The 10,475-nt window shown below is 40.2% G+C and overlaps 1 protein-coding gene across 1 annotated transcript in view; it reads right to left on the bottom strand.

Moving 5' to 3' along the window:
* ATF7IP (activating transcription factor 7 interacting protein) overlaps window positions 1-10,475 on the bottom strand; it is a 138,560-nt gene that overhangs the window by 47,590 nt on the left and 80,495 nt on the right. Inside the window, exons 4-9 of the mRNA XM_019543919.1 lie at window positions 7,750-7,895; window positions 5,324-5,461; window positions 4,683-4,748; window positions 3,169-3,245; window positions 2,569-2,657; window positions 1,006-1,754 (exon numbers count right to left, since the gene is read on the bottom strand). Coding sequence (XP_019399464.1) covers window positions 1,006-1,754; window positions 2,569-2,657; window positions 3,169-3,245; window positions 4,683-4,748; window positions 5,324-5,461; window positions 7,750-7,895 — 1,265 coding nt within the window. The remainder of the gene's footprint in view (window positions 1-1,005; window positions 1,755-2,568; window positions 2,658-3,168; window positions 3,246-4,682; window positions 4,749-5,323; window positions 5,462-7,749; window positions 7,896-10,475) is intronic.

Genomic DNA, 10,475 nt, shown 5'->3' with positions numbered 1-10,475 from the left:
TCATAGGTCTCTTAAAATGCCCAGTGTATTTCTGGAACAGCTCAGCAGCCCTCTCCAGTGCAAAAATCCCCTAAATCTTCCTTTTCGTGTATTTAGGCATATAGAAAATTAAGCCAAAAACAAAGATATCTATTCACTTATTTCACATATAATATAAACTCATCCCGAGTAGAGGATGAAGAAACAGATTTGATCTGAAAGGTATATATGAAATGTGCAAGAGTAAGCTTGATGAATGAAGCTTCATAACATGTAACTTAAGATAGCATTTAAATGAAATAAAATTAATTCTGATGCCAAATTCTGAGTTTTTAAAAATATCAGATAACAATTTTTCTACAAACGGTTACATGCAATATTATTGCTTTGTCAGAGGGAGCCAGTTCAGTTTGATAGAGAGGACCATTCACAGAAACATTTTAAAGCAGCTGCACTTAAATTGATTCTAAAACTGCAGAGGAACAGCAGCAGCATCATTACATGGCTGGAGATGCTAGGAAATCATTTTAATCATTTCGGTTTGATATCATATAAAAACATTTGTTAGACTCAAAGGCTCTAACTGAGCATCCATTTATTAAACAAATCTTTCATTTTGCTTCAAAAACAGTTTGGAACTTATCTGCTCTTTTAAATTTTGGGATTTTGATGTTTATTCTGATATACTGTAGAAGATGTACTCCTGTGTTTTAAACAGAATTAATACAGTATTTACTTTATTTGTAATGTGCTACTGCTTTGTAAAGCATCTGGCTTACATATAAAAATAAATACCAACTATCAGCAGCAGACAGAGAGTTTCCATTCATTAGGAACATGATATAAATCCAATTATAAACAGAGCAGCATTTAGAGGGCAAGAATTTATGTTGCATCTTATTTTAAAAAATTCAGGAATAACCAAAAATGCACTTTTTGGTCTCAATTATTTGGGTCAAACGTACTTTTGATTTCAGCAGTTTAGAGAGTAATGTAAACTAGCAGAGCTATCTCAGTAAATTAAACACAACTGCCATAGAAATAAACTTGACTTCTAGCTTGTTTAAAAGCTTCATGTTTCCCATATGCAGTTATTCTATCTTCCATTCCCAAATAAATATTCAAGCATTGCTTACCAACTCTAGGTGCTGTGGGAATGGTGCTTGGTTCGGTGGGAGTTGTATTACCAAATGCAGACAGAGAGATCTTCATCTGTATGGGACCTCGATTGCTGGTAGGATTATACAGTCCTGAAGTACCCACTGTGGGCAAAGGAGTCCTTGTGGCCTGGGCGACAGGATTTGCTGTTGAAACAGCCTGAACTGCCAGTGTTGTCCCTATTGACCCAGCACTGGCTGGAGAGTTTCTCTGAACACCAGGGCTGGGCACAGATGGACTGTTATTTGGTTTAGTTGGGTTAGCTGATGCCAAAGACACTGGAGTTTTAGCAAGACCACCAACAGCAGATGGGCTTTGTACCGATATAAATTCAACATTGCCTGATTGCTGGTTAGTGACCAAAGTCCCTGTGTGGCTTTGCAGAAGCTGAGGCTGGGAGGACACTGTAAGAGGTACATGCAGGATTACAGGCAAAGGCTGCAATGAGACAGACATAGGCTGAGTGTTGCCACTGGGCACCTGACTTGTGCCAACAACAGTAGCTGCACTGGCTGTAGGAAGAACAGATGTTGTCAAGGAACTGGAAGTCACTGGAGTCTGAGGTTTGGGATGTCCACTGACCACTGTCTGAGGAGCAGCAAAACTAGGAGCAGACACTACAAAAAAAAAAGACAGAAAAGAAATCAAATATATGTACCAAGTTAGCAGCTTCATTTCAATACCATAACGTAAAAAATGCAACGCCAAAATAATACATTTATAACTATAAAATTATTTTAAAATGTTATATTCAGTTTGTAACTTTTCTTTTTGCTACTTATATTTTGTAACTGTAGTCACATACATGCATTTCCTCAGAACATGATCCCTATTGTATTAGGTGCTGTATAGATATCTAGGAAGATGACACTTTTGCTGTGAAGAGTTACACAGAAGATATTTGTACATTAAAGACTAACAACCAAAAAAACTCCACACAAATGACACGAAGAACTATAATAAAACTGAACTCATATTTACAAGAAAGTGTTACTAGACACACCTTCTTCAAACAAAAGTAAAATGCCATGAGAACCACATTAAAAAAAAAAAATCAGATCATGGAACTGCACAGCAGCCTGTTCTTTAGAAAATACAAAGGCTGTCATTACAGCCTAGTTATGCCTAGGAAGACCCTGGGCCCACAGTAACTTCTGTCACAGGGTTGAGGGCAAAGTTAAGAAACACTTTATCCTACATGTAGTTAGCTTAGCCAAGTGCTTGTTTGTAGAAGATGGTTATATCTTTTCTACAGAACCGCCTTCATAATTCTCAAGGGAAGTCAAGGATGCTACTGCTTTATATGTTGTATGTTAGAGTAACTATAGTCCCACCTTCCCTATAAAATTCTAATATGAAAACCTTACTTTTTCCATTAAATATATAAAACACACTGTATAATATGCTTCTGGAGACCAGGACGGTTTTTACCTGCGTTCAAGGGGGCTTGAAAAGTTGCTGGTGTGCTGTCACCTACGTTCCTCTTGGATTCAAGCATTTGTCTCACTGTGCCAGCATTTCTATTAAATAAAAAATTATATCAGGATCTCCCAGTCCTGAAGTGCCACAATGAGTTTTTTTATTTGTCTATTTTGAAAATTCTACTACCCTGCAAATGAATCCAGCATGCCTCTTCCACAACAGATACAACACTCATACACTATTTTTGACACATTTATCCAGTTTGCCTTCCCTTATGACAAAAACTTTGACTTATTTTTTAAAAGATTACTTGAATTCAGCTTTACACTCATCTGTTCAACTTGAACAATACCAGGCTTAGGTTAATTAATTTGCTACAGCCCTTACGGGGAGTACTGTAAGAAAATGAAGAGCAGGCATTCACCTTTGAACAGCAATGGAGGGAGAGAAAGGACATTTATAAATGTTTGAAGAAAAAAAAACCTACTGAAACAAGCATAATCAGGGTATTCCATGAATTATTTACAGAAAGATCTGCTATTGTACTTCTTCTAAAAACTCACGCTCTAGAAAATTTGAAAATGACACAGTTGTGTCTTCATTCCTCACCGATATGTCAGACTGTTGGTGCTTCCAGTGTCACTTGCTGCTTTCCCTGGAGAAAAGGGCGGGGGGTTTGGCGTATTCTACAAAGAAACATAAGTCAATTTGAGATCTTTACTTCAGATTATATAGTCTATACTTGTCCATTTTTATATTACTTCTCACTGCCAAAGAATCAGATACAAGATGAAAAAACACTGTAGGATCTCCAAAAGCCCTTTAATCCCACATGCTGACTCTTCACTTTGTTTATTAATCCTGCCTTCAGATGTTTTCCACCAGAGGGAAATCAAGATTTCTTCTGCAATTCATGTAACTTTCAACCTCTAACTTTTGCTTTGGTAACTTATTCAAAAGGTTTATTCTGGACTCCAGGAAACAGGCCTATCTGTCCTGCCCCTATTTATTCATTTTTCTTAATTTCCTCCTAAAATGTGATGAGAAAGGACGAGACAATCTTTTGGATCTGCTGACATATGGCTTTCTGGCTGAGAAGCACTGTTGATTCAATAAAAGATAATCACCATAAAACCTTTTCTTTTTCTGGAAAGACATGGCTACACCAACACTCCAACCCTATTATTTTCTGGCTGGGGAAGGCTGGACATGTTTCCCTTTAGAATAATCTGAACTCTGCTCCTGGATGGAGGGGGAGGGTGGGTCAAAAGCACCTGAAGTCTCAAAAGCCCCATCCTACAATCTAGTGGAACTGTGTCTAGTTGCTTCATTGCTATATAAGAATTTGGAATCTTATATTGCCAGAGTGTCCAAAGGGACCTTAAAGTAAATCATCAGGCCTTTGACCTTTAAAATAAAGAGGGAAACTCTAACCTTACTGTAGTCTAACATAGGCAACAGTTCCTAAGTAGCAGTGTCCACTAGTTATTAGAATCTTGCTTAATAGAATAAGTTGCATATTAGCATCAAAACTCAAAAAATAAACAACTAAAACATTGCAGTACAGGCATTTTCTGCTATTTAGTTAAATCTCCCTGAATAGAACCAGGGAGATGCAGCTAAATCAACATCAAGATCTGAAACTGTACTTTATATGTCCAAGCTGTTTCATCCAACTTTTAGAACCAAATTCGCATGCGTGTGTACTGAATGGCTAGCTAATTTGCTATGCAGCCAACTATGAAAAATGAGTATATGATCAGGACATCCAAACAGACCTTTTACTTTTTTTCTCTTTATATACTGCCATTGCTTTTTAGAATTGCTGTTTATTAGAAATCAAAAGTGTTCTGCCAAACGCAATTCTAATAGATGGCAGACAACGTACTTAATTGGAAAACAGCGCTACATATATATATCGCCAACACCCATTAGCAGAACAAGCAAACCAGGGCAATACCATTCTTCACTTTCTGCACATTAAAGGGTGAAAAGTTTCTTCATGGACAGTATGCAAATATTTTACTGTACTTTTAGGGAATTCACTTCATACTGAAATTCATATTCCCCCTAGGTAATATTCATACTAGGCCTAAAGAAAAATTAGAAAGAGCAATGCTTACTTCTTGTTTTTTTTTCAAATTCTCCTCAGCTGTTCCACAACGTTTTGCCAATTTAGCAATTTTAGCCTAAACAGGCAAGGGGAGAAGACCAGAGAACATTTACAACAATTAAAATTAAATCAATCAAAAGATTCAGACTAAGAGCATAAGGTAAATCAACATCCTTAAAGTAACATCAGGGAAAATAATGTCTCCCCTAAAACAAGTCACAACCTTCAAATTTTCAGTCTCCAGTGGAACTGGACATTAAAGTACCTAGTCACAGGTCTTCATTTAAATATATAGCAAAATGCAGCCCCCATTCTCCCTTCATTAAAAGAAAAGGGTTTTCATGTAGGTCATTTATTTGAAGAATATCTAGAAAGCTTGTCAGCAGAACTGAAACTGATTTACTAATAGCTAAAATATGAATTTGTCAAAAGGGATTTTTTTTAAATGATTAATTGCTTGCTCGCTCCAGTCTAAGCAGCGTGATTATTTCAGGGCTTTTCCACCTCACCATCTGCAAAACTATCAGGTTGCTCTCATTTGAAAAGTTAAATGGATTCAGTTAGTAACAGATAGAGGGGTCCTATTAACCAAGAAGCTATTTTTTTTTAAGCAAAGATCCCATACAATTTAAAACATATGAATATATATACCTGTAGTTCAGTAAGCACAGTTTTATGCCTCTTGCTACACTCTATTTTCTCTACTCGGGTTTTCAGATCTGTCAGAGCCTTTTCAAATTCAGTAACCTGCAGGGCAGTAAGTTTCTCTTCTAGCAATCTCTGGATTACCTAGAAAAATATGTAAAGCATACATTACCAGCCTTTGAGAGGGCTGGAATATTTTTATGTACAACATGAATGATCAGAATTTGTCACGTACAAAAGACAGGCAGCTACGATTCTTGTCAATGAAGACTTTCTGGCCACCAACAGTTACGGTATTTAAGTATTTTTTGAAGCTGCACTATTAGAAAAAAAATTTTATACTGAGTTTTAACAGATATAAATGACCCTATATTAGTTGCTAAACAAGTTTCTCTTTTTACGGTAGGATAAAAGTGTAAAACCCTACAGTACCAATATGATAAAAAACTTAATAATGGCTTGAAGGCAGCACAGTATTGTGTATTCACAGAAACAGAGCTCTCTCACCTTATTCCTCTCACTCAACACCTTGATGTTTAAAAAAAATTGAATGTAAGACGCTCAGTAGGAGGTCTTAAGTAGGAGGATTATTATTAACAATTCTTGCCTTTTAGAAATATTTTTCTCTAGCATAATGGCTCTGTGTACTCTTATGTGGAAACTAAAGCTACCAAAGAACTGGAAGAGATACAACTGAAAATAATTTCTGCAGAAGTTCTATTGCTTTCAACACTAAAGATTTTCCCAAACCAGGAAAGTGTAAAAGAAGCACAGTTGTTTCCTGGAAATTAGAAAGAAAACCTTAAGAAGAAACAGAAACCCTACTTGTTTCCTTCTATTCATAGAATATGGTGACAAGCCTTCTTCGAAAACACTGGACTAAGGATTCCCATACAAGATTTAGAATCAACTAATGAGGCCATCAAGGGAAAGAGCAACATTTACAAAATACCTGAATTCTTGATTGGTAGAGCTGAACCCTTAAGGTTGCCAATACAAAAACATGCCTTCAGTCTCAATAAACAAGTTCCTTAGTGAAGGTGTTATTTTAGGTCTAGTCTACAATATAGATATGCTACTGCTTTAATTATGGCAGCAGCACTACAGCAGGTACCCCTCCTCCCTTCCTGAAGTTTAAGGGCCATTTACTTAAACTAGCAACAGGTAGCCATTAGCATATTTTCCTCACATACAAAGCACATCTTTTCCCCACAAAACCAACCTCCCCCCCCTAAATTTGGGATGTTAAATGGGGAAGCTGTTTTCTTTGCTGGAAAAGAAGCAACCCTACAGACATATGGGATGCAACTGCCAAGATGACAAGTCTTACATTAATCCTCTCACGGCCATAACTATTGGCCAGCAAGTGAGTCGGAACTATTTTGATGAGGCTTGTGATGGGGAAACAACACTTTCTTTATAAAAACGTATATCAAGAACTACTTACAGTAAAGAACCAACAATCCTGCTACTGCCCTAGCAACGGTCTGGGGCCTAACCTGGGGTTGTGCAACGGAGTAAACCCTCCTGGAAACAGCGACCAGTAAGTGTGGCAGACCAGGAGCTAGTCTGTCTGAGAACTGACATCAGGAACTTCCTGCTGCCACACAACTCCCAGGACACTAAGTTCCCAGAAAGACTTATCTATGGCACGCAGTCAGATGTGCCTCTGAAACAAGTCCCCCCCGCCATATTCTGCCTTCCAAAAACAAAGTGCATATTTTATTTGGGGGTGTTGTATATAAGAAAATACAGTATCCTCCATGGACCAGCCAGTAAAGAACAAAGCATGACACTAGCAAGTGAGACTGCGTGTAGAGGAACAGACCCAGTCTAAACATTTGGCAGAGACTCAGAAATTGTGCGTTTAAGTGACTAAAACTTAGCTCTCCCATAAGAAATCTAAATTATGCTCCTAGCCTAAGTAATGACATGGTTCTCAGTAATAAGGGTTGAAAAGAGAACAGAATTAATAAAACTAGTTAGGAGATATAGTGAATCTAGAACTCATCGACTCTTGGTTCAGAGTAAGGTGCATAACAAGATCAATCATTGATCCAAGTGTAACAGCCCATTGGGTTAGTGCAGTTAAGGCACACCAGTTTCTGTAACCAAGGGCACATGAGGGAATGAGATGGCTAACATCACATCTGGTCACTTTTGAACCCCAGACTGAATACATCTGCAAACTGCACAACTGAGGCAGGCCTCAGGCAAGTCCTGAGCAAGACATACATTCATACCCTTAGCAAAACATCATAACAGTTCTACCAACATGCCCCCGACGTATACCTAATCCAGTTAGTCTTCAGTACTTTGCAGGTTAATATGGAAATTATGTTTGAATAACAAGAAAGCCTATCACTAAATATGAGACTACAACAAAATCCAATTAAAAAACAAACAAGGTCCATGCATTAAATCTACTGTACCTTTTGCACCTTCTGATTAATATCCCCTCTAGCTGTAATTTTTACTTGGAGTTCTGCTTCATAATCTTCTTCCATGTATCGACGGCGTTTGGAATGTATGCTGTCCATATCCTCTGACTTGGAACGCTTCCTTCTTGACACTTCACCTGGAAGCATATGGTGCAATTACTACTGACACATCTTCTAAAATCAACGACAAACTCTGCAGGTAGTCTTCTTTTCCTTCAGCCCAATCATTCATAATCCAAAGAGAATGGGGATCTTGGAAGAAAGCTCAGCTTTAAATAATGGTTCGGAGACTCGTAAGCCAAATACAACCCCATGCTGTTGTATCAAAGCCCTGTATTGAGACGATACACACGCTCTAGCAAAATACGGCCTGCATTCGGCCTGCCAGGCCATTCTATCTGGCACATGGAGCCCCTAAAAAAATTAGTAAATTAGTATTTATTTGCCCTGGTTCCCTGTCAAAGGTGGCTGGAGCCAGAGGCAATAGGACCCAGAGGGAGCCCTCAGCAGGCTTGAGCTGCCCATCCCCAGCCAGTTCCCTGCTTTCCTGCTCTTGCCCTGCTCCAGCACCACCTGGCTGTGGCTCCCAGCTGCATCCCTGGACCACAGAGCATGGAATTGTGCTGGTAAGGGTGTGCATATGTGTGCATGCGTGTTGGCAGGCATAGGAGCAGAGTGTGTGTGTGTGTGTGCGTGTGTGTGTTCATAGGGTGAGTCCCACCCACACACCCCTCCATACACATGCACCTATTCCTCCCCTCTCACTGCCACACACAAACCCCAGCCACCCTCCCACACCCCACATACCCGCAGCCCCCACAAACCTATACACACTCACAAAATACAAGAATAAGACTTCATTGTAAGCTACTGTGAAGTCACTGCTGTGTACACTACACAAACACATGTAAATGAGGACAAAAATATTTTTTGAAATCAAATTAATGCATGCTGTAGATGACCACTTTTTAGAATATAATTTGGTATTTTTCTGGTTCTGAGGTGGCAAAACCCCTTGCTGAAAGGAGTACTTCTGGGGGCAAAGGTCAGGGGGTGGGACTTCCGGTCACAAGATGGCAACTAGGGGGTGGGGCATCTGTCAAGGGGTGGAGCTACCCACACATCCCTTGACAGCTTGTCAGAACTCCGTAACCGGCCCTCCCCTGGAAATAATTGCCTGGCCCTGCTCTATACCCAAGAGTGCTAAAAGAATTGGGTGATGGAATCGTGCAAGCTATGGTCAAGGTATTTGAAGATTTCTGGGACCTCTCCTGAGTGCCATGAGACTGAAAGAAGGCCAATGTGATGACTATCTTTAAGAAAGGAGGACCCTGGGAATTACAGGCCTATCAGTTTGACCTCAATCCTGGGCTTCATTACAGGCAGGTCATGCCAGATCAACTTCATTTTCCCTATCCAGACAGTGAGTTACCTGGTCATAGAAGGAAATAAGGTTGATGTCATACACGTGGATTACAAAAAGGCCTTTTACAAAAAAGGCCTTTGACCTTGTCTCCCACGATGTCTTCATGGTCAAATTGGGAAAAAGTGGCCTTGACTACTTCACAGTCTGGTAACTAGGTAACTGGCTCCATGGTAGGACCCAAAGAGTACTGACTGATGGAACTGAGTCGTCATGGTGGAAGGTGACCAGTGGCGTCACTCAGAGATCAGTACTTGGACCAGTACTTCTCAACATGTTCATTAACAATTTGGATTCGGGTATTACAAGTAATCTGGCAGAGTTTCCTGACAACACCAAACTATGGGGGAGCGTCGTCACACTCAAAGAGACTGGCAATACAGGCCAACCTGGGCAGGCTAATGAAGTGAGCAGACCTCAACCTGATGTCATTTAATACAGAGAAATGCAAAGTGCTCCATCTGCGGAAAAATAATCCACAACACACTTAAAGGCTTGGCCAGCACCACAACTGAATGAGACCTAGGTGTCATGATAGACAACAAAATGAACATGAGCCACCAACGCGATGCCATAGTGGGCAGAGCTAATCAAACACTGGTATGCATCTACTGAGGCATCTCGAGCAAGGCTAAGGATGTCATCCTCCCATTCTACTCAGTCTTGGTGAGACCGCAGCTGGAGTTCTGCAGCCAGTTCTGGGCACCACTCTTCAAGAAGGATGCGGAGAACCTCGAGAGAGTCCAAAGGAGGGCCACATGCATGATTAGAGGCCTAGAGACCAGGTCATACAAGGAAAGGCTGAAAGACTTGGGACTAGTCAGCCTGGAGAAGAGAAGACTCAGAGGGGACTTGGTGGCCGCCTGTAAGTACACCAAGGGTGTCCATCAGGGCCTAGGGGAGCAACTTTTCACCAAGACCCCCATCCCCCATGGAGAGGACTAGAAATAATGGGCACAAGCTGATTGAGGATTGCTTCAGACTAGACATAAGAAAAAAATTCTTTACAAGTTGAGTACCAAGGGTTTGGAACAGGGCCCCCCAGAAGACCCTGTTTGGAACAGCCACCCAACCCTGGCAATCTTTGAAAAGCGTCCTGATACCCATCTTGCTGGGGTCATCTGACCCACCAGGCTTTCCTGCCCAAGTACAGGAGGGCTGGACCCAATGATCTGTAAGGTCCCTTCCAGCCCCAAACAACTGTGAAACTAAAAAAGCAACCTTTTAACCTTTAACATTCTGAGAAGTACACCACTCCTTGGTAAATTAAAATAAAGTAAGAAGAACATGCCTG

The sequence above is a fragment of the Crocodylus porosus genome, unplaced genomic scaffold (genome assembly GCF_001723895.1).
Source record: "Crocodylus porosus isolate Cpor-Errol unplaced genomic scaffold, CroPor_comp1, whole genome shotgun sequence".
NCBI classification, from domain to species: domain Eukaryota; kingdom Metazoa; phylum Chordata; order Crocodylia; family Crocodylidae; genus Crocodylus; species Crocodylus porosus.
The sequence above is the reverse complement of the archived record's forward strand: the minus strand, read 5'-3'. Positions and strand labels throughout refer to the sequence as shown.